General features: G+C 42.7%; 1 protein-coding gene across 4 annotated transcripts; it reads right to left on the bottom strand.

Moving 5' to 3' along the window:
* Positions 1-17: 17 nt before the first annotated feature.
* slc38a10 (solute carrier family 38 member 10) lies at positions 18-23,847 on the bottom strand. 4 transcript variants are annotated; one of them, XM_030077498.1, is made up of 17 exons: positions 23,677-23,847; positions 23,223-23,457; positions 19,392-19,509; positions 18,676-18,721; positions 18,371-18,464; positions 18,000-18,143; positions 15,229-15,353; positions 11,037-11,139; positions 10,001-10,183; positions 9,644-9,755; positions 7,934-8,040; positions 7,673-7,826; positions 5,913-6,077; positions 5,271-5,693; positions 5,049-5,135; positions 3,434-3,574; positions 18-2,625 (listed from the first exon to the last, which is right to left on the bottom strand). In XM_030077498.1, the coding sequence occupies exons 2-17, from the start codon at positions 23,310-23,312 to the stop codon at positions 1,289-1,291; spliced, it is 3,429 nt and encodes a 1,142-aa protein (XP_029933358.1). In that variant the 5' UTR covers positions 23,313-23,457; positions 23,677-23,847; the 3' UTR covers positions 18-1,288. The 4 variants fall into 4 exon arrangements, with proteins under 4 accessions (XP_029933358.1, XP_029933359.1, XP_029933357.1 ...); XM_030077499.1 differs by lacking the exon at positions 15,229-15,353 and adding an exon at positions 16,712-16,836 and having other exon boundaries at positions 7,685-7,826; XM_030077497.1 differs by lacking the exon at positions 15,229-15,353 and adding an exon at positions 16,712-16,836.
* Positions 23,848-24,689: the final 842 nt, after the last annotated feature.

Below are 24,689 nucleotides of genomic sequence, written 5' to 3' on the forward strand. Positions count from 1 at the left end.
CAGAAAAACCTCAAGTTGTCAATGCTTTATTTCACCATTTTTTCATCTTTATTTCATGTTCAAAAATACAATGCACTTAGAAAATCTATCAGAAAAATAGCATTTTGTACAAAGCAAAGACCAGATATTTGTTGAAGTGCTAACTGATAGGAGATGAAAACAAAGTTTTCAAAAAAGCTTGGTTGGTAAGAAACACTACAAACATAATCAATAATTCACTCCATAATTCATCCTAACGGTTTACTTTTTTCTGACCAGTTGCTGAGTTGTTTCCAAGGAAATTAAGATAGGCACATTGTAAGCAAAAAGGGTCACAAGCTACATTTCCTTTTCGTAAAACATAGCTTCTGCAGCATATGGACTGAAAGGCACTGACAAATTAAAGAAATACTGAAATGCGAAAATGAATAACTTGGATAGTGGATCCAGATCCGGATCAAGCTGCATCAGAGCCCACAGTTTACAAGATTACACAACAGTAACTCACAGCCTTGGCAGGGTTGGAATTCCTTTAAAAAAAAAAAAAAAAAAAAAATCATTTGAAGGATAAATTCAAAGGTAAATTCAAAGAAATGTAAAGAGCGACTGCTCATTAATTAACATTTCAGAGAAATTTACAGTATTTACATGTCAAAGTAACAATCAGATACAACTTAACCAGGAATGAACAAAATTCAACTAGTAAAGGTACAAAAAGAACACATAAATCAACATAAAGACAGATTCATCATCAGTGGAGAGAAACAAAGGAATTAAATGGACTCAAATACAACCACTGGACATTTGTTCTCTCAAAACAGTATGGTCTTTGCATAGATTTATATACATTTGTCCTAAACATTCACACGAGAAGATAAAAATAAGTTAATATTTACATAAAATAGCTCTTCAATAAAGACTTTGGATTATTTCCAGCATGATACACAATATTTAAACAAAAACTATTACAATCCTCCCAAACCACTGAAGGAACATGAGCACTCAGTAAAACAGCTTTTGGTTTTTTAGCAACAGCAACAGCATGACATGGAGACACTGAATATTAAATTCTATTCCCTGTAGACATTTCATGTCTTACTCAGTCAGTCCTTGAATATGACAGTGTGAATAAGACCTAAAAATGCTCCTGTTTGTCCATACATTTCAGAAGGCAAATGTAACAGTAAGGTGAACGATTCTGGTCCACACTAGTAGGAGTTTCTCCGGATACAGTATGTGGCGAGTGTGTGTTTAGAGCTTGTGTAGGATTTGCTGGCCCACTGAGCAAATTGTGTGTATGATGAACGTGCTACTCCTCTTCCTCAGCCTTGGAGGCTTGTTTAATCTGCCGTGAGTGCACCATTGCCCCCGCCAGTAACTGCCCCTCCAGGGCTGCGTGCAAGTCTGAGCCCCCCAGCTCCAGCAAGGGCTCCAGCCCAGCCATCCCCCTGGACACCCTGACCTCTCCTGGTCCCAATGCCCTTCGCCTCCGCCTCAGATCTGTGTCTCCCTGGTCCCTGGCCTTCTCTTGGGACCCCTGAGGCTGGGCCTTGGCTTTGATGGCCCCATCTTCCACATCTTCTCTAGGGTCAGCCTTAGCAGCGGCATCTTCTTTGAGGTCTCGTCCTCCTTTCTTCAAAGCCTCGCCGTCTTCTTTCCCAGCCCCGTGTGCGTGGTCCGCAGCGTTTTTGGCCTCTATGGCTTGCTCCAGCTGGGCCAGTTTCTCCCTTGTCTCCTCCAGCTCCTTCTCTTTCTTCACTCTCTCCATTATTTCGTTGTCTAATCTCTCCAGCTCCTGCTGGACTTTCTCAGCTGCTCTCTCATTCTCAGCTATCTCATTGGCTGCCCTGTCCTGTGGTAGTTTCTCTTTTTCTGCTCTCTCTTTCTTCAGCTCCTCTTCTCTGGCCAGGTTCTCCCTTCTCTCCCTTTCCATACGCTCTTTCTCCACTCTAGCTTGCACTTCTTTCTCTATCCGCTCCTTCTCGAGCCTATCTAACCGCTCTTTCTCCAATCTTGCCTGGACTTCTTTCTCTATCCGCTCCTTTGCGAGCCTATCTAACCGCTCTTTCTCCAATCTTGCCTGGACTTCTTTCTCTATCCGCTCCTTCTCAAGCCTATCTAACCGCTCTTTCTCCAATCTTGCCTGGACTTCTTTCTCTATCCTTTCCTTATCTGCTTTCTCTTTCTCCACTGATTCCTTCTGTTTATCTAGGTTTTCCTCCTCATCTTTAGGCAGTGCTACCTGCTCATTTTGAGGTATGGCCTGACCGTCATCAGGTCTTCTTGGCCGCAGTGGTACTCCCCTCGCACCCAGCTCTCTCTCTTTATGGGACTCTACTCCAGCTACTACTACTCCAGCTACCACTGCTCCCCCTGCCACTGCAACCGGGTTAATGTGCTTATCCTCCTTGTTTGCCAGCGGAGCTGCTACATTAAGGGCCTCTGCCTCACCACTCTTACCCCCAGCCTGAGCTTGATTTTTGGGCACATGAGGCTCAGCTCCTCCGGCCTGTGGAGCTCCAGCTTGGGCCATGGGCTGCTTGGGGTCTGAAGCCACAGCGGGGTCTTTGGGTTTCAGTGCTCCACCCTCCATCACCTCAATGTGTTCCTGGATGCCTTTCTCTCCCTCACCTTCAGGAGCACCCCCTTTGCGAGATAGAAACTTTGTCATTATCATCCACTTTTTTAGACTAATATTTAATTGAACACAACCTGTTAGATCTGTGCTGTCTGTCTAATGTCAGCATTCACTTCTACAAAAATGATGTGCATACTTACCTAGGGGCATTGATGGAAGTGGTTCTAACATTTCAAGAACTGATCATAGTGTAACATTTCACTTAACGATTCCCATTATCAATTCCCAGGTTTGGGTTTTTGGTCATTATTCTTCCTGTTTGCTTCTTCATGTGAGGTGATTTTACTGCGTTGGGACATACAGACGTCACGCAGACAAGCTTGGAAATGCAAGGAGAAAGACTGCAGCAAGAATCCACTCCAGTGTGAGCTAAGCTGCATGAACAGATAACACCTTATTTTTTCCCCACTCTACCATTTTCAAATAGCAGCTGTCTTCCCAAAAGGGACCTCTAAGCAAACACTTTTTGAAAATGATGTTCTTCTTACAGCAGAAGAATACCAGTAATTGCTCTAATGTTTCTCTATAACGGTACAGTTAATCTCAGCTGTTTTTGTGGCATCTTTTCTCAGTATCAGTTCACACTGAATTCAGTTCATACAACCATGAAAATGTGATGTAAGTGTCAAAGTGCTCAAGTGCAATCCACAAGCGTCGTGAATTGGAATTGGGCATGAATGTAGTGCTCTTCCCATCACTCCCTGAAAAGCTTGCTCCATTTTGGGAATTGATAAAGGGAATCAATACGAAATTTAATCAGGGTCAATCATCATCGACACTGATAAAAACGGATCAATATCTAACCCCTATACACACCGGCAGGCTGTTTCTGGTGGATCTCCTTGTGTTGCTCTTCTATGACAGCCAGTAGTTTCTCCTGCTGGTCCAGAAGTCTTTTCTGTTGCTCGTGCTGCTCCTTGATCACCTGCAGCAGCACCGCATGGTCCAGCTGGCCCTCTACAAAGAGACACAAAGACAAAAATGACCAGATATACAAATGAGTAGCACACAGACAGGTCGTGTAACAGCCAAGAAGAAGTTTGTATTAGCTGGATTAGCATAACAAGATGCTAGGGAATCTGTAATAAACTTCAAGTAGGGCCAGCCACTAGGCGAGCTGAGAGAGGAACGGTATTAAAGAATGCAGGTTCACAAGACACAGATTAAGTCAAGAATACATTTCTGAGTTGAGTTTTAATGGTCAGGATTCCACTATGGCTTAGTATCATAACAAACATACATTTTTAGGGTGCTCTGTAACATAAAAAATAAACTAAAGATGAGCAACAAGAGCTGTACACACACACTATGTTAGAGGGGGAAGTAGGTGGGATTGGTAGGGGTGAAATAATTAGAGGTAAAGAGAAGGCACTGGTGACTAATTACTCTAGTGTTTACCTCTAAAAGTCATACATTACCGAACTGCTGAATGAGAATTACACAACATTAGAGAGACAGACTGAGGCAAAGAGAAAAAGAAGCAAGTGAGAATTCATACCTGCAACCAGCTTTTTTATCACTGTGACAGGAGTCCAGCAGAGAAACAGAATAAAGGGAGTAAATAAGAGGGAGAGAGAGGCAAAAGTAAACAACAGAAAGAGAAAGTCAGCAAAGGCAAAAAAAAAAAAAAAAAAAAAGACTGCCAAGTGTATGAAGCCAACTTAGTTGAGAAGCAAGAAAGAAATATATCTGAGTAACCCTCCTCTGTTTCACTTCATTTGTAACATCAAAAACAGGTCCGGCACAATAAGCAAAAACATCAGAGATGACGATTACAGGAGATAAAAGATTAGCAAAGATAGGCAAGGAAAGTGAAGCAGACAGGGGCATAAGACAGCATGCTGCAGGGCACAGCAAATCCCTTTCTATCCAATTACAATATTGTAATGTAAGCCGTACCACCTTCAGATAACTTCCTCTGTTTAATATCATTAATCGGTAATGTTTGATGCATTCCACAAGTTGTTTTGTTACTTTTCTGGTGTAGCCACTTTGTCTCAATCGGCCCAGTCAACTTCTACTTCAGCTAGGAATTTCCTACATTTCCCAGAGGGACTTTCAACAGTCCCCATAGAGGAGTGCTGCACATAGGTGGAGTGAGTGATAGCAATAGTTTAGGAGGTTTCTCCAGTTGAGAAAAAAATGAGTGTGCAGAGGGACAAATGCGATGCTTTTTCTCACGCTAAAAACAACAGATCTGCATTCCATTCTGGTCCATTGAGTCTACTGTTGGTATTTCTGCCTATTCTATACACAGAAAAAAAATTATAAAACTTTACTGTCAAGCAACAAAATGGCCCCAGAAATGCATATCACTTTAGGGTGTATTTTTTTTCTTAGCACAATAGTATAGTAAATAGTACAATAGGTACATCTCTTCCAGGTCTGCTCCCCTTGATTTAAAATGATTGTACTCCATGTGCTCCCTTACCCTCCATCTTGTCATCTCCTGTATCTTTGCTGTCTGCAGCTGGAGCCCCATCTGCAGCAGGACGATGTTCTCCTTCAGGAGGTGGAGCTGAGGGATCACCAAACATCACAGAGTCAATATTAACACAAAGACTTAAATGCAGGCAATTTGCAAGACCCAGGAATGTGCTATCTTTTGATTATTGTCTTTAGAAACTATACAAGATTTGTGACAAATACTCACGCTTGGCTGCAGCCTCTGGACCTTTGCCCACATGATCCACTGCAGCCTGATCAGCCACCACAGGTGCTCTGCCAGGATCTTTCACAGGATCCACTTTTTCCTCTTCTTTTCGTGAAGGAGCCTCCTGCTTTTTGCCTGGCACCGGCTTTTCCAGTATCTCATTCGACTCGACTTCACCTCCACCCATATCCACCTCCTCTTTCCTCACCACTGCTACGGCAGGCTTCTGTTTATCCTCGTCAGTCTCTTCTTTCTTCTTATTTACTAACTCTTGGCCCCCATCTTCTTTGGGCTCTTCCTTTTCTTCAGATTGCTTCTTATCATCCTCCAGCTCTGCATTGTTCTTTCTTGTGTCTATCTTAACCTCGTCGTGAGGGATGGGCGGTTCGTGTCGATGGGCCTCCCCTTCTGGCACAGCGACACCTGGGGAAACAGAAAAGACATGACTGACTTTACAGAGTTTATCCCAATCCATGCCAGAGTGAAAACCTGACTTTACTGAAGTCAGCAGGGCCACTGAAAGTACCGTGGAGTTGTGAGCGGGCCCAACAAAAGCGGCTTTACCTCGTTGTTTTGGTTCTTTGTTTATAATATAGTTCATGTAAATTCTACGAAAGATTCCAGCCAATTTGGCCTTCATACCAGCGTCAGGGCGGTCTAGCTGCACCTCCTCCACCTTCTTCCTCTCAGGCAGCTCTACTGGGCCCTTAATCTGAGGGGGTTCCGCTGGGTCCCTCTCCACAGGTTGGACCACCTCTACAGCGGGGGGTTTAAGTTTCTCCGTCGCCTTCTTTATTACAGATTTTTCTATGCACAGACATACAAATCATGCCCTATTATAACGTACAGTATTTTGAACAAGTCTCATGGAGTGCTATTGTACATCACCTACATGAAAAATTACTTCTGCCAAACTTGACCAAACTCTCGGCAAAAGGACAGGATAATTAAGCCTGTAATCTAGTTTTACACAAACACACACATATATTTTGGGTGCCCACTGGAATTTTTTTCTCTGTAGCCAAGCTTTTAACTCACCTATTTCCACATTTTTTTTCATGCAGACTTAGGCAAAGCTTTCAATATTTAAGATGTAAGACATATTACTATTTAGTTGAAAAATCACATATGACATCTCATCAAGCACAGGTTTTTCCTTTTCACTGAGAAATGTAATAATGTTGTCGTGCAATCCTGCCAAAATTGGCCATGCTTTGTCATATTTTATCATAATAACTGTAATCCGTTCCATACTGCTTAGATCATAAACACGTCCACTAGATGGCAGCAAACACTGACAAATGGTAAAGGAGGACACACAATTGGTACCACAAATGTGAGCGAGAAGACATGAGAGAGAAATGTAGCCAAATTAAAACTAAAACCGACAAACAGGAAACAGGTGTGGAAGTGGGCCCACATGGGTTTCAGATAGAGCAAAGATGGAAAGAGCATGCAGTAAATTGAAATTGGGTTAAGAGACAGGAAAAGAAACAGGAAGAGACAGTGCAAGAGAAAGAAAGACAAAGATTTTTTTTTGTGTCAGGAAACAGATAAGAAACCCATGAAATGAAACTGGTGTGTGAGGCTGAAGGTGTAGAACTTTGGTCTTGAAATGTGAAGCTCCTTTTCATTTTAATCACTCGCTCCCTGCCTCTCCTGTTTCAGCCTAAACCGGAGAACACCAACTCTCACGTTTCCTCCCTGCCTCATCTACATTTGTTTTCTCTGCACCCTCCCCAAACCCTAGGCCCATATCACCCCCTTCCTTTTTTTACAGTCAGAGCTCGCAGGCATTTTATAGCTGCCACAGGAGATATGGGGGGGATGAGGGGAGGTTGGTAGACAATGTATTTTGGGGGGTGGCAGGAGAAATGAACAGAGAGGTAGAAGGGTGCAGGGGATGGGGGTAGGGGGAGAAACTGCTGGAGTTTGAAGGGCATCACTCTCGCTCCATCAATGTCAAGCACTCAGCGCTGTTAGATATTATCAAGAGGTTATCTCCTAGCTCTGCCTGTCTGTCTATCACTCACCAAGTGTCGTTTTCCCCATCTTTTCTTCTGAGATGAAAACCCCCCTTTCTTTCCCTGTGGCTTTGTGCTTTTGTTTTAGTCTCCCTGCATCAGTGCTAAAGGCTCACATTCACTTTTCAGTGGCCTTCTAGGACACTGCGGCCCATGTCTCCAAAAATACAACAAGCAATAAAGATGTCTCTCCTGCCACTGGTGTCTTTTGCATAAAATAATTACATGCAGCATTGCTGTCCACTTTTAGACCCCATCTCTGGCTTCGGCCCGTTGAAGTAAATGTTTCCATGCCTCATTAGTAAACCACTTTCATCTGCAGTCCATCAAGTTGATAACTGATTGCAAGCCATTACTGCATGTCATGATGGTTTTTACCGTGTAGCTCACCGATGTCTGGCAGCGGCAGGTTGCTCCTGTCAGGGGCTGGCGGAGGCGGGGCTTGGACGTTGGGGGTGTAGCTGCTGGACGATATTGACAGTGTAGTAAAGGTGCTGATCAACAGGATGCCCAGACCCACCCACAGCACCAGCTGCAGGCCAGAGAAGAGGGAGGAAAGCAGCAGAGAAGGTCAGACAAGGCAAATAATTCTTCTATATTTATTCACAAGACAATATATTTATTCAAGGTCTATGTCACCTGCGCAATGAGGCCGTTCTTCTGGATCTTTCTGTAGATGAGAGCAGGGCATATGAAGCAGATCAGACTACCCATGGTGGCTCCAGTCAGACCCAGAATCGTTTCCACTGAGAGGAAAGGAGAGAGAGAAGAGGTGGGGTTAATACAGTGTTTTACCACTCCTTTTTTTCTTAAATGACTTTCTTCATGACTTTTCCATGAATTTTAGCTCAGTTTCCATGAACAAAGAAGCTGTTTTTTAGAGTTGCCATCGAAAAGGTGTTTTAACACTGTATGTTGTCAAAGTTGGTCTATATTGCAAATCCTTTTTGTTGCGATCTCTTTTGCAAATAAATAAAAGAAATACACATTTCAAGTTCAAGCTGACACAGTTTCCAACTGGTTTGACCAAAAATGTTGATTTTAATATTTACTCACAGAGATTAAAATAATATCGACTTTTTTCACCAGACTGAGACAAACTGATGCATGAGCACACAATCCTCACAGGCCATTGTAATGTAATGGTCCCAGCCTCTGATTTTTTTTTTTTTTAATTTGGTAAAAAAAAGAAAAAAAAAACTTTGACAGAGTTGCTGCTGCTTTATTTAGATTTCCATGACTTACCCCCTAAACTTTGTAAAACAAAATTAATTTTCAATAATGTTTCCAGGGCATTGAGAGTATATTTTGAAAGCTACTGACTTCTTTTTTGTGACCATTTGAACCCTGACAGAGTAGAGGCAAGGGAACTCACAAGGCTTGTGCTCCTGTACAGCTCAATGGGCATAGTGAGGCACAAACACTGCCAGGGATCAGAGGTTTGACTCCAAGTAGGCCACTAGTGCCTGTGTCTTTGGCTTGAAAACTTGAAATACCACTCCAAATCTATGCTCCCCATCACCAGCTCCATTCATTCCCTGCCACCACCCCTGCCTCATCCTCCAGGCTCAGGTCCTAAGCTCCAGGCTCTAGGCCATGGTTCCCAGCTCCTGGCAGCGGTGAGCCCCAGCCCCACCCGTCTCTGTGGACCCGTCTGGCTGGGCACTGGGCCCAGGACCCATTGTTCATCCAGAGGACGGAGGCCATATTGTCTCCCTCAGATTTAGTGTCCATTCTCCCCGGGGGCCCTACCGCCCTTCTCCTCACTCTATTAGTCTGATTAGATACACAAACAGTCAGCCAAACACACCGTGTGAGTGTGTGAAAGAGAGAGTGTGTGTGTGTGTGTGTCCACCCAATCAAAACTTTAACAAATAGCCGCCATATAAAAGGATGAATAAAACATATAAACTAACCCTAACCTTCACATCTCCATCATTCTGGAGGTGTCTGTAAGAGGGACACAGAGAGAAAGAGCCAATAAGGGTGTGTACATGAATTTGTGTTTGTGTGTGTGTGTGTGTGTGTGTGTTTGCGTGCATATGTGTATGTGTGCGTGTGAGTCTGAGAGAATAATAGCCCTATCTTCCCGTCTGCCCGTCTAAAAGGAGATAAAAGTTAGGGCCTTGATTTAAGGACTGTGTTAGAGTGTGACAGTCACTGAGTCGTAAAGTCATATTCACACACGTCGTAAAGCTCCCTGACTACTCCGCCTACATAAAAGAACACATGCACCTTAAAGACCTCCAGTCAGCCAGCTACACACATGCACACACCACACAATCTCAATCCATTCAATCCATGGACGACTGTTCACACACAAAGCGCACACACACACTGAGAGTGTACCGTTGGGGATGAGAATGCCTCCTAGCATGGTGCCAAATACGATGCAGAGGGTGATCATCTTGAAGCGCAGAGGCGGCATGTAACCTCCGGCAGCGAACGTCCCATCTTTCTGCTGTGGGAGAGAAGACAGAAAGTGAGAGGGGAAAGACAAAAAAAAAAAAAAAATGTAGCCGCATCAGTCTAATATGAAAGTGACCTCAGGGAATGATGCAGCAGTTTCCTGTATGATTGCCAACCACAAAGGCACACAAAGTCACTTCTGCTATTATTATGTGTTTGACGCTCTATAAAAGCTATATATGGATACTGGAGAGTGAATGAGCTGTTTGTGTATGTGTGTTTAGTATGTGTGCCCACCTGCTGTTCGAACAGCATGGTGTTGATGGCCTGGCGGCAAGGTAGGATCATCATGGGGAATCCCACAGCCACTGACATCATGAAGCCCACCCGGATCATCTCCGTCACCAGGTTGGACGGGAAGTTCATCAGCACGTTGCCTGCGATGTCCTCCGTGAAACTGACATAGCCGAAGAAGCCCACCTGAGGAGAAGAGGGACAAGGAAGCAGCATGGGAAGGAAACAAGCACATGGATGGAAAAGAAGGAGAGAGGAATGAATGCGAGGGAGAAGAGGGAGAGGTGTTTCCCCAAATAAAACTGGTGTACATGTGCGTAACACCTCTGCTGTCCAGTGAAAACATTTACAAAAAGACAACTCTACATTCAAACTGATAAAAACATAATTTTTGTGTTGAATGGGTTTCATAGGTACAAGAAATATTTTCAACACACTAAGGATTAAACTTACATAACAAAATGAATACGGGGTTTTATAGAGGTAAATCCAAGACTTTCACAAATATTTCAATTTCAGTTACAATGATATATAACACCAATTTTGACACTAACATAAACAAAAGATAAAAGCTTTTACACATTTTTATTCAATCAAAGTATGGGTGTGGCTCACTGGTCTGATTTCTCATCTGATGAAGGCCCCAGGCTGAGACATCATGTTTTATTAATGAAGCAGGGTGCTGCTGAAAAAGAGCACCCGTGCTCAGCAAACCTATCCTGCATAAATAGAGCAACATGCATTTTTCTACAGAGCAAGTGTCACATCTATTTTTTTTGTCTGTAACTGGTTCGATTTCTCATGAGATTAACAGTTCCCCAAGAATCTGAAAAATTATTAAGACCTCTGAAAACTGAGTTGAAATAAGCATTCAAATTCAAGACATTTTAAGGCTTTTTCCAGAACATGTAGACACACTGGACTAACAAACAAAACAAAACAAAACAAAAAATTCCAGGTTTCCATGTGACAGCAGCAACAGTGACGACTAGTGTGAATGAACAGCAGCTGAAGTGCGTGGAACCGTGTTTCCACTCACAGTGATGTAGAAGGTGGTGACCACGTTGAGGGACGAGGTGAAGATGGTGCTCATGCGTTTGACTGACGGTTCATCCAGGCTGTCGTAGGTTGGCAGCACCTGCCTGTGGGAGATAAGCAGGCCGACAACACCACACTCCAAATGCCACATCAGATGGCACCATACTTAGAGCCTTATTGTGCATTCATGTGCTGTCGGGAAAATTCAATATACAACTTTCCCCACCAGGAAATACCATTTGGACGTCACAAGTTGGATATCATGCAAAGTGGGGTTGTAGATGATAAACTTGTGATGTAACTGCAAAAACGGCTGACAGCATGCAATTAAATGCCAACCTATATAACTGCTTAGTTTAAATTTGATAAATCACCTTATGCATCTCTTTTCCTCCTCATTTTTATGCAGGTACTGATTACAGCTGTGAACATTTTTATTTTTTGAAATTAAGAGCCAAAATAAATCAAAGACTTCAAAACCGTTATAACTGTTTTTATGTTGTACTAAAAAGTACAGGAATGCACAAGTCAGATGTCCAACTTCACAACTAGGAGAAAAAGTACATCCATGGCGCACATGAATGCAATATTTCAACACAATATTCAGCATGGAATAAAACATGAAAACTCCAACATGATCTCTGCTTTGTAACTTCAAATTAATGAGTGACTTCAAATTGACTGGAGATTAGGTTTTTTTTTTTTAAATTATGAATGTTGTCTTTTTTTATTACAGCACAAAGGGCAAATGATTTTCGAAATGGCAGATGGAAATAGTGACAGGCAGTGGGGGGCAGAGTGTGTCAGAAGTGTGTGTGTGTGTGTGTGTGTGCGTGCGCGTGTGAGACACAAGTAGGTGACAGTAGCCAAGGCCAGCTGAGGTTGAGACTGAGACTTGTGGTGGGTATTATCTCGCACAGATCTCCCTGTCTGTCTGTAAGCCTGTGCGTCTGTCTCTCTGCCTTTTTGGATGTCTGTCATATTCTGCACCGTACTATAAGCGAGGGGTTGGGGTCATCGGCACATTAACCAGCGAATTTACAGGCCTTATATATTACAGCCAGTGCCTGGCAGGTTTTAGAGCATTATAAACTCTCCTGGCAGACTCTTTGTGCTCTCCTTCTCCCTCTCTCTCTCTCTCTCTTTCTTTCTTTCTCTCTCTCTTTCTCTCTCTCCTCTCTTTCTCATGTATGAGAGAAAGAGATGCAGAGAATGAGAGAGAGAGAGAGAGAGAGAGAGAGAGAGAGAGAGAGAGAGAGAGAGAGAGAGAGAGAGAGAGAGAGAGAGAGAGAGAGAGAGAGAGCAAGAAACCATAACTCTCCTCTGCCTCCACTTCTCTCTTTCCCTGTCTCACTTTCACACACACCAGTTTTATGAGCAGGCACTGTCCCATGGTGCTATTCTTTGACGCTTGTTTAATCTGCGAGCCAGTAAATCTCATAGCCAAGGTTAAATAAAAAGGCATATTGTAAGTGGGGAGCTAAAAGATCTAACTGCCACTCAATAGTCCTAACTCAGACGCTAAAGTGTTTTTATTTGCTTAACATTGCCCTAAAAATTTTTTTAAAAAAGCACAGGAAATTGCGTCACCAGCGGACACAATTCCCTTTCTCTCTTTTAAAAAAAAATATTTTAAAATAGCTTCTACAAACTTCAAAGATGCAGTATTATTTGCTGGAAAGAACAGACACTTGTCTAAAAAACTTTTAAATGTAGCAAAAATACATATATATTTTTTTAAATTTAATAATACAACAATAAAGAACTTTTTACAGTGCAAAAGTAAGAAACATAAAACTGGCCATGGGAAAAAAAACAAACAAAACTGATGCGTTAGATTGCATACACCAGTTGTTGTTCAGCCCATACTTTCCAATACATAAATTGCGTCTTGAGAGGTCAAAGTAGCAATTTCTAAATATTTTTTATAGAAAAGGTTTCATTTATGCTTTGGACATTAAAGCACAGATGTTTGGGTGTATCTATGCGTGTGTGTTGGGAAGAGCAGGGGGCGACACTGTCGATAATATCATTAGTAGCATCACAGAGGGACACTTTCATCACACATGTTTTTCTTTGTCCCTCTATTACAGGCTAACTGCTCTTCACTGTTCAAACGGTTCAGCCAAAAAACAACAGGGCCAGCCCCCGTCCCACCATAATGGTGATGTTAAGTAATGTTTTAACTGAAAGTAAACACATTTCATGAATGTAATAAAAATCCAATGTGCTGAGAGCTGTTTAATCAGCCTGTGAATACATCAGTGTGTGTCTGTAAGATGGCGGCTGTCCAATGTGTTGATTAGTGGTTTGGCTTAAGCTGCCTGCCGCCTAACGGAGCGCTCGCCTCGCTCTGCCTGACCGCAGGCCAAGAAATCACCCTGCCAAATATCACTCAGCACTGCTAGTGGGAACCAAGCACAAAACACACATACATAAACACACACAAACACATGCACACACTTTTTTCCATCTTTGAGCGTGCACACACCTCCCTCGCTAATGAACACGCCCACCATCCTGGGATGTTGCCTTCATTGGATTACAATAATTAAAGTCTCGTTTCAGTCTCAGCGCCACAGTCACCCACTCCTGACACCTACCTCACTCACTCACTCACTCTCTCTCTCACTCACACACACACACACACACACACACACAACCCCTTATACCAACACCCAACCACCTAAACATCTGGCCCCTATTGACCTTCCCATAACTCCTTCACATTCTTCCAACACCACATTCCAATCAAAGATAAGACTCTGTACACCCACATCCCATGAGACCTTCACACCCTCTAAAACCCAAAATGCTCCCCTTTACCCCCTCAACCCACCACCAAGCCACAGCAGGCAGTCAGGTGCTGAGGACAGGACAGGAAAGGCAAGGCAGCGACAGAGCATGCAGATGGGTAAGAAATGAACGAATGAATGAGTGAAATGACTGAGTGAAGTTCTGATCAGTCGTTGCGTGGTCTTTACAATCAGTAAGGAGAATGTTGCAATGATAGGCAAGAAAAGCCTGCAACAGGTCTTAATGTACAAGTTTATTACACTAGTTGGGTTTCCATCCAAGTATTTCCTACAAATGTTAAATAGACAGATTGAAGTGGGAAAGCTAAGTCGACACAGCAAAACGACATCACCAAAAAGGTTTTGTGCTCATCTCAAGCACAATGTTTTGTATTGTTTTTTGTCGAGAAAGAAAATCATGTGAAAAAATGTGATGTAAGCATAATAAGTGGTGATGGCTTGGCAAAACCTGCTCAGTTTTGTTGCAACACAATCTGAAAGAGTCTTTGGACATCCTGAAACACTGTAAATTATCTTCCTACCACAACCTCCCAGAGAGTCCCACCCGCTCTCACTCCAGTATATAAGTCTTCATGTCTGTATGACCTTTGGTTGGTGCAAAACAGCCAACTTTTAGCTGATTGTTGAGAACAATAACAACTTGACCCAAAACTAATCAATTATTTGAAGATGCTTTCCATTTGATTTGCATCTAATTTGCATTAAATTTTTTGAGACATTTCAAAAGTTGGCGTAAAATTAGCTGGACACTTGGATGGAAACACATCTTTCCAATATGAAACCTCTGCTTTCCCTGACTGCCAAAAGGAGTTTTATTCTTATCATGTCAGATAAAAGAGAACAACTTCTTGGACGAGAAGCGGTTAAAATCTCATGACAATGTTAGGAGGTTAATTACAGAGAAAGCGTACCTAACGGCGCAACAGAGATGGATGAGCTGGGAACAGCTGTGAAAAGCACAACAGCAAAAACAAGCAGCCTCCCTTTGCATCCAGGACTCCCTTAATACCCACCCACCCCCCTCACCACACATCTGTCCGTCTCTCTTTACATCACAAACCCACCCCAAACCCTCCACTGTGTTTTAACAGAATAATGCAGTTATTCATGCACTGATTGTGACGTTCGCTAAATTTCTTCATGCAGCAATGAAAGATTCAATTCACGGTGCCGCTGTAGTTAGAGAGTGGAAAAATGAAAGCCCATGTTTCTGGATCTCTACCCACCCACCACATGATTTTAGGACTACAGTCACATTTTCCCTATACTGGATCTATGAGGTCCCAACTTAGGATTCTTTATAGAGTCGTGTTTGACATTAGCTTCATTATATGGTCCTGTGCGGGTGGAGGGGCGGGGGGCGGGGGGAGTACTTACGACTGACAGGCGAAGGCCATCCCACAGATGGGGAGGCAGCGAAACACGCCCTCCCAGCGCACCACACTGACCCGCCCCAGCCACCAGCCACTGAGCAGCCCGTGTTTGAACGAGGACAGCACCATCTGAGGGGAGGCAGGGTGGGAGGAGGGGGTGTTATGGACCAAACCAAATGAAGACAAGTGAGGGAGGAACACACAGAAGGATAGGGGAAAGTGCCCGTGCTGCGGGCTGGCAGACAGATAATGACAGCAATGAATGAGGAGAGGAGAGAAAACCAGAGAAAATGAAAGGGGGGAAAAACAAGACAGACATGACAGGAAACCCCCGTACTAAGCAAAAACCTGCCACAGCTACAAAGGGAAAGTCATGAATGTGAAGGTGAAATAATCAATGAAATAACAATGAACAGAGACTCTATGTGACTGCGTGCAAACTTCAACGGGGGTTTTCAGTCAGCACGTATATTTCCCGCCTCTTGCTCCCTCCACTCTGATGCAGTCCCGCAGGGCAGCAGAAAGCTCCATGACCCTCCAGCCTCACTCCCACCCGGCTGCACCCACACCCAAGACTCTCATTCCTGGGTCACATGCTGCGTTCATGCATTCAAGTGAAAAATGGGACATTTCTAGCGCTGAGCATTTCCCAATATGATCTGATACTAATTTCAATTCAATTCCTTATCAGTTCAGTGAGGAATATTTCAGTGACAATACCACTTTCACATATATACAGCTTTGCTTTCTTTCCCTCAACTCTTTGTAACGATTCCACTTTTAACTTTTTTTTTTTTTTATCTCTGTGCATGCACAGCCTGCATGTCATGAGCAACAAACTCCCTGTATCCAAGAACCCCTAAATTAGATTCAATATCAGATGGACTTTTCTTTTAGATTAGACATGAAAAATTAGAACTTTGTGAGTTTTCCTTTTCGTATCAAGTAGCATGTTTTAGCATGATGTATCTGAGTCAATTTGCCTTACTTGACATTGCATGTCCAGGAATGTGACTATTGCACATGCTTACATCACAATGTCATGCATCATGCAGCCCTAATGGGAGGATAACTACAAATGACATTTAGCAAAAATCTTCACACATCCACTGAAAAATAGCTGAAACGTCCCAGTTCCTGCTTCTCATGAACACAGCAACAGATGGGTGATGGTGGGAATGCAGCTGGACAAAGAATGCAAGCCAAGTCAATAAAGCAGACACTTGACTGTGTTACACCCCTCTGCCTTGATGCTACTGCCACCGAAGACACACACGCACACAAACACACACACACACACACACACACAGCTGAAATGGCTCGGACCAAACCTGAAAAATGGGAGTGAGTGGAGAGGACTGGGAGGAAGGCTCAGGTGGGTGAGGATGATTGGGTAGAAGGTCGTGAGTAGCTGAAAGTTGCAGAGGGGAAACACTGGGCTCCCTTTAGCTTCTTTAATCTACCTGTGATTTCCTTGGTTTACTTACGGGTGACAGCAGAAGGTTGTGGCGATAATGGGCAGGCACTGAATGACACCCTTGAGCCGCCACAGGTGAACCCGCTCCACCCAGGAGCCCGAGACTATGCCGTAGCGCAGAGAGGACAACACTATCTACAGCACCGGCGGTGGAAACAACAGCAAGACAGATGGGGAGGAGCGGGAGTGTAGGAGAGGAGGGACAATTGGTGAGAATTGGGAATGACGGAGAGAAGGAGGACACGGCGGATGGGAGAGAGACAGATCGTATGGAGTGAGGGAACGAGGAAGAGAAGATGTGTTGCAATGAGAAGGAGGGAGGAGAGAAATGAGGGGTAGGATGAAAGGAGGGAAGGAAGGAGATACGTCACAGTTAGAGGGTTAGAGATCTGGGCCGGGCCAGGCCTGGTTTGTAAAGCCAGACACACACCACACCACCGCTCCAGGTTAGCAGAATGCTATAGACAGAGGCTGGTCAGAGAAACAGTAAACTAACTAGCCTACCAAGCCTGTAGCGGGGCTATAACACAGTCGAAGAGAATACCAGACCTACAACTCAACAAAAACTCTGCACATGCAAATATAACTATGAAGAGCAAGAAAATAACGTGTTGTTAAAGCAAATGAAAAACAGAGTTAACATGGAGTGCATAAATACTTTTAGCAAAAGAATATTCAGAAAACCTTGCAACAAATAAAACCATTTCAAGTTTAAGAGAAGGCAAGGCCAATAACAGTAAGGCTGGCTGAGTTAGACTGCAGGTTATTAACAAAAGGCTAGAAGACCTGTTTGACTGCAGTTTTTCAGACGTGCTCTAAGGGCAAGGGCCAAGAACAAACATGCTTTAAGGTTAACTTGTGTATGTTACTAAAAAGAAAGTTTTACAAGTAACATACAAAGTACATATTTTTAATCTAAAAAAGCTTGACATTTCAAATAAAATCCAAAATGCTGTGAGGACAGCTGCCTCCCAGGACAAGGGGAATTCAAGTGAAAGGAAAATTTATTATCTCCCCATGTGATTATCTCACCCAAATAGAGTTCAGTCAACACACACCAGTCCTGATTTTAATCCACAATGTAGCAGGGCTTGGTGATTTTGACCCAAATGACACCTTTCACTCTAAAATTGTGACATATACATGAATAAACATAGCCAACTGAATAAAGTGTTTTTCATCTCTGTTTCCAGAGAGGACAGCTGTGCCTCAGTGCATTTTATCTGTGCGTTTCCATCACAGGTGACTCAGTTGCAGTAACTCAGAGCTAGTGGTTGTGTATGTAGTGGTGAGCTCACCGTGAACATGAAGAGAGTGTAGAAGATGAGGGCCATGGCAGAGAAGGACTGGAGGGAGGACATCATGTTCCTCTGCAGGCTCAGAGGCAGCACAATGAACAGAGACACCGAGATCAGCAGCAGCACTCGGAAACTGCCTGTCACCTTAAGATCAAGAACACATTAATAACACTGAGTCAAATGGGCAAAAACAGAAAAATCGCTGACAAAGGAATGAACTCACAATGGTTAAAGAAAATGTACAAAAGTGTGTTTTTAAGATGAAAAGCAGCAGTGTGCAGTAGAGTAAGAACCCTGTAATGTGACCATTTTAGTGTCAGGAAATGATCAAAAACTGATTGATGAATAATACAAAAGGCAAGATTTCAAACCTGTAAACCCAACAGCTGAGCAAAGAAATTTGAGCCCAGATCAGCAATGACAACGTAGAAGGCAATACAGGTGCCCAACATCAAACCTATCATACTGCAGAGACAGAGGAGACACACAAAGATAAAATCAGTACAGTAATTCTGGCCAAGGTTGCGCAAACCCTGATGTGGCCTCCCATATCTACATCTCGAGTGTGTCAACTACAACAGGTATTGTAAATGACATGAATTTAATTTCTCAATAGACTCTTTTCACAGCAGAATAATATAGAATAATGTGTGCATGAATGAATAATGAAACTTGCCTCGTCTCCACCAGTGTTTTCCCTGGCTTCCCATAAGCATGGAAGGCTACAGAGAAACAAGAGATGTCAGTGTGAACAACAACACTTGGACAAATAAATGGCAGCGTACTGAGATAAAAACACTCAAAATAGTATTTCTGCTTTGATAACACCTGAACTAGCTGGGACCATTCTTTTCAAGTATTCACTACACACTAGTTGTACACACTGCCAACCACTCTACTGTACAATAGTAATGTGTTACATTATTATTGTACAGTAGATTAAAGTGCATTTTTTATTGACATCGCTGGTGCTAAGCACTCTTTGCTGTTTCTTCACTGTATTTCAGAGATCATCTCTCAATCAAACAGTGTGGGCAGGGCGGTGCCGACTTTTTTGTGGAATTTCTGGTGATAGAGTTTGAGTTTCTGTAGGTAGCGCTCCTTTGTTTGTCTGTTCAGCCACAGTGGCTATCACTGCTCATGCCAGTTCCTCTTATGTTTATTCCAAACAAACTACTGCTACGGGAATCATAAAAAGCATTGCTTCTTGTATAACCACAGATTTTACCCTAGGAAAACCTACCAGACTGTTTAGAGCGACAAATGTAACTGAATGAACTGACTACAGGTTGGAACATTTAAGTGTAATATCAACAAGTAACAGAGAGCAGAAAAACAGAAATTTAATTGAACATTAATATAGAAGTGTCTAAGATTACTTCTTTAACTCACCCAGTCCAGCATACGTCCTACGTTTGGTGCTGCTGGCCGTGTGAACCAGGAACATGCAGGACTGGTGAGTCATCCATGAACAGAAGAACAACAAGAGAGTCCCCAGCACGATGCCACACTGTGAGAGGAGAGGGAGACGAGAGAGAGGAGAGTTATCCATATACAACCATAAAACTGTCCTGAAATCTGGATTTTTTACTCCAGCCTGGAGTATAATGTAGGCTTGGAGGCAATTTTGACACCAAAAATTATGCAGGCATCTGTGTTATGATTAACTCTGACAAAGTCGTCTGCACAGGCAGAATAATCGTCCCATGTCTGAGAATGCTGGCATTAAAATATGCATAAAACTGACTGATTTCTTCAGCCAAGATCAAACACCACCACCACCATACACTGTCTGACATGAACATCTACTGTACATTAACAAATATGCAAAAATGTTCCCAAGACTAACCCTGAATGATCACAGTGTTGAATTTCTGCTTTTTGCATATTGGTTTGTTTTATTATCACCAACAGCGCAGGGACTGCAGGACAGAATTCAAATCCGTGAAACATATGTTTTAACAGTAAATATATTAAAAGTATGTCTTTTAAAAGCATCCAAGACCAGAGAAAAAACAACAACCACAATACACTTGGAAATAACATATTTCACCACAAAGAAAGAAAGAAAAAACAGTTACACCCTCCAGGGCTTACTGATACATCTAATACACCCATAATAATTGGCTAAAAAGACAGCCTTGTTTCATCAGTTTTACTCTATGGCAAGACCACAACTGTCTTCCCAGAAAAGAATGATAATAAAACACCAACTGAGACCATGCATTATGAGCTGTGTAAAAAGATGTCATGTACACTATATTACCAAAAGTATTCGCTCACCTGCCTTTACTCATACTATGAACTGAAGTGCCATCCCATTCCTAACCCATAGAGTTCAATATGATGTTGGTCCACCTTCTGCAGCTATTACAGCTTCAACTCTTCTGGGAAGACTGTCCACAAGGTTGAGGAGAGTGTTTATAGGAATTTTTGACCATTCTTCCAAAAGCGCATTGGTGAGGTCACACACTGATGTTGGTCGAGAAGGCCTGGCTCTCAGTCTCCGCTCTAATTCATCCCAAAGGTGTTCTATCGGGTTCAGGTCAGGACTCTGTGCAGGCCAGTCAAGTTCATCCACACCAGACTCTGTCATCCATGTCTTTATGGACCTTGCTTTGTGCACTGGTGCACAGTCATGTTGGAAGAGGAAGGGGCCCGCTCCAAACTGTTCCCACAAGGTTGGGAGCATGGAATTGTCCAAAATGTTTTGGTATCCTGAAGCATTCAAAGTTCCTTTCACTGGAACTAAGGGGCCAAGCCCAGCTCCTGAAAAACAACCCCACACCATAATTCCTCCTCCACCAAATTTCACAGTCGGCACAATGCAGTCTGAAATGTACCGTTCTCCTGGCAACCTCCAAACCCAGACTCGTCCATCAGATTGCCAGATGGAAAAGCGTGATTCATCACTCCAGAGAACGCGTCTCCACTGCTCTAGAGGCCAGTGGCGGCGTGCTTTACACCATTGCATCCGACGCTTTGCATTGCACTTGGTGATGTGTGGCTTGGCTGCAGCTGCTCGGCCATGGAAACCCATTCCATGAAGCTCTCTGCGTACTGTACTTGGGCTAATCTGAAGGTCACATGAAGTTTGTAGCTCTATAGCAATTGACTGTGCAGAAAGTCGGCGACCTCTTTGCACTATGCGCTTCAGCATCCGCTGACCCCTCTCCGTCACTTTACGTGGCCTACCACTTCGTGGCTGAGTTGCTGTTGTTCCCAAACGCTTCCATTTTGTTATAATAGAGCTGACAGTTGACTGTGGAATATTTAGGAGCGAGGAAATTTCACGACTGGATTTGTTGCACAGGTGGCATCCTATGACAGTTCCACGCTGGAATTCACTGAGCTCCTGAGAGCGGCCCATTCTTTCACAAATGTCTTGTTTCACAGTCTGCATGCCTGAGTGCTTGATTTTATACACCTGTGGCCAGGCCAAGTGATTAGGACACCTGATTCTGATCATTTGAATGGGTGAGCGAATACTTTTGGTAATATAGTGTATATAGAAGTATCCAAACAACATGTGCAGAAATTAACAAAATTTATTTCCAGAATAAAAGAGCAATACATTTCTGGGAATGTTTAAAGAGGTCTGACGCACGGTGTTACCAGCACAAGACCCCACAAGCCAAATCATTACTAGGTACTGACGGGAAGGGAACAACTTGAACGAATATATATGACTCAGAAACAAATTCCTCAAAGTTTATACAACCAAATCCATGAGGAAAATAAAGCCAGATAATCTGTAATTAGCTTGAAGAAACCAAAATAAGCTCAAAACCTAAGTGGTACAATTCTGTGGTTATAAGTTATAATACAGTAATATCCCTTGTCTCAAAAGAAAAAAAAATGCTTTCAAGAGAAAATTCATGACTAAGCACCAAATAAGAGACCATGACTTTTGCAACTAAGAAACATTTTCATCAATATTTATGGCTAGAAATACATGAATGTCCCTGTTCACACTGCAAGCAAAATAAGACTGAAGAAGTTGAATTTTCTTTCATACAACTTCAAATATCCCGAGCCCTCTCAATTCTCCAGACAACAGTATCTTTCTGTGTGATACAACAGTATCACACAGAAAGAAGAGTTAAAGACGAGGACTGTATCAGACAATCAAAGTCATACATCTGACATGTTTGCAATTTTCATATATACGTTACAGCACTTGCAGTAGGTGACCCGAAAGGCAGGCTGGAACAGCTGGCAGCATTTACGACTTCACTGATTTAACCCCCTATTACCTTTATCTCAATTTGACCATATTCAATGTTTAACACCTCTAAATACATGTTTAACATCATTTTTTCCCTTCATATTTCATGTCTTCTCCTAATTCAATGAGAACCACTGGGTAAACATAAAATTCACATGATATGTTTTCAATGTGCTGTCCTTTTAATACATAAAACATATAAGAGTTGTTTTGGATGACACTGAGGAAATATAGCACTATATTTGATATTTATAAAACTTCCCTGTGCTTTAGGGCCCTCACCAAACATAACCACACCTGAAGTAGTGTCAGAACCACTGATGACATTTGAGATGGAAAATCATGATTCCCACTAGAAGAGTGGTGAGTGGGGGGATTATATGTATTTACAGGGCTGTTTAGGGAGTCAACAAGACACATAAAGCACCTGACACTTAAATTTGGGTAAAATCATTTTCCAAGTGTTTAAATTGCTGCCCTCCCCCCCAAAAGAAAAAAATAGTAAATCTGGTAACAGGGAGGTTAATAACCTTCTCTTCTCAAAGTGCAGTGCCTTCCTTTTCATCATTTTGCTCGGAGGCACTGCAGCAGGGTGGATTTTTGCCTATGCATGAGCTGCAAAACAGCTCAACAGGTGTTATGCTAAAAACGTGTCCAAACAAAAAAAAAAAAAAAAAAAACTGTTTCATCTTCACACCAGGGAGGCAAATATTAATATATCAACATATGCTTAAAGTCATTGACATTGTGGTGGCTGTTTCGTGAGAGTGGCCTTTAAAAGGATAAAACTACATTTTCCAAACATTTCCTGGGAACACTGAAAGCAACATAGTGAAGTGAACCTACCTAGCCTACTTGCCGAGCATTTGAGGAAACTAATTCAAACCACAAACGTCCTAATGAACTATTCAGGCATTACACTGCTTTAATTAACACACGGTGCCCCAGGGGCCAGCACATTTTTCGGGGGCCCCCGCTGCGGCTCTGAGACTGACCTGTTTGAAGCAGAAGGGCATGGTGAGCACACTGACTCCCACGATGCTGTTCACCACGTTCATGATCAGACCCCAGTTTGAAGCCGTCATTTTGAGCAGTTTAGTTACTCTGTCCCGCTGGTAAAAGTTAAACTATGGCTATGAGTGTCTTTCTGCCGGTTTTAAAGTGATGTCTGGCGGTTTTGAGCTCGACGCCAGGTGGGTTTCCTCCCTTGCAGATCAATGACGTGGCGCTCTGGGGAAACACAAAAACAAACCGTTACACGTTAGTTAGTGCGCCTCTTCGTCGTTTAAGACAACACAAACCAAAAGGGCTCTTAATCATGTGTGAACACGGGGTTTTTAAGTGGGTAAATGCGAGTTTTTAGGTGAAAGCATTAGCCATGTAGGCGCCACAGCTCCAGTTTCCAAACACAGGGGACCTTAACGCTGGTTTACGGATCCGCAGCCTCACCTTTCTGTTGGACCACCGCGCCCTCCGCCTCGCCGTCCCGCTTATGTTATCATGGGTAAGTCTGTGACATTCAGCGTTCATTTATCAATACGGAACGTCATGGTCATGTTTGAAACGAAAATCGATCAAATGTAGCTAAGAGCGAACTGGCTTCCTGAACGCGTAACCAGGAAGTAGGGAGTTACAGTCAAAGAGGGGCGTAAAGTCAACAGTCAACTGATTTCAATGCAGATGAAATCCTTGCGCGTCCTCTAGTGGTCAGGCGAGGCTCGTAGCTTTAGATACTCTATATTAGATTTACCAATTTGGAGTCAGTTTGTTCGGTATAGAGTCCTTTAATTGTCACTTTTCGCCCTTTGGTTGGATGGTTGGTTTGTTTATTTACAGATATAAGAAGCTTTATAAAAAAATACAAAATAAAATTAGCAGGGAAATGTGATGGTGAATTGCTTAAAAACCCTAAAGGGGCTTGAAAAGAGGCATCCTCCAGGCAGCATATTGCTGGAAATAATTATACACAATTTGCATGTGTCATACCATTAATTAAAAAAAAAAAAATGTAAAAGAAAAAGGAACATAATATAGCATTGCACTTTGACAACAATGCATCCCATAAATACCCATCAATTACACTCACAAATACACATGTACACACACATCAAGAGCACACACTTGTAATACATTCAGGTATACCAAACCTATCATCAACAAAGAGTATACACTCGTGATATGGCTTATAGTTTCCATTAAACAAGAAAGATAAAAGAAAGTAAGCACAAACAATTTGAAAAAAGGGACAAAAAGTTGTATTCATAGTAGGCCTTTGGACTTACAAATGATAAAACATATTGGTTTATTGGTTTGACTTTCTTGCCACCCTCATAGCTGTCTCTTGTCCTCAAAGCTGTCTGCATCACATGCAAAGCTACCTGCAGCGCATGTAATGATAGCAACACTAACGGACTTGAATGAATCCTGTTTTTCCTGGTCCCACAGAGGTTCCTGCAGGAAAG

Source organism: Myripristis murdjan, chromosome 19, assembly GCF_902150065.1.
Source record: "Myripristis murdjan chromosome 19, fMyrMur1.1, whole genome shotgun sequence".
In the NCBI taxonomy this organism is placed as follows: Eukaryota; Metazoa; Chordata; class Actinopteri; order Holocentriformes; family Holocentridae; genus Myripristis; species Myripristis murdjan.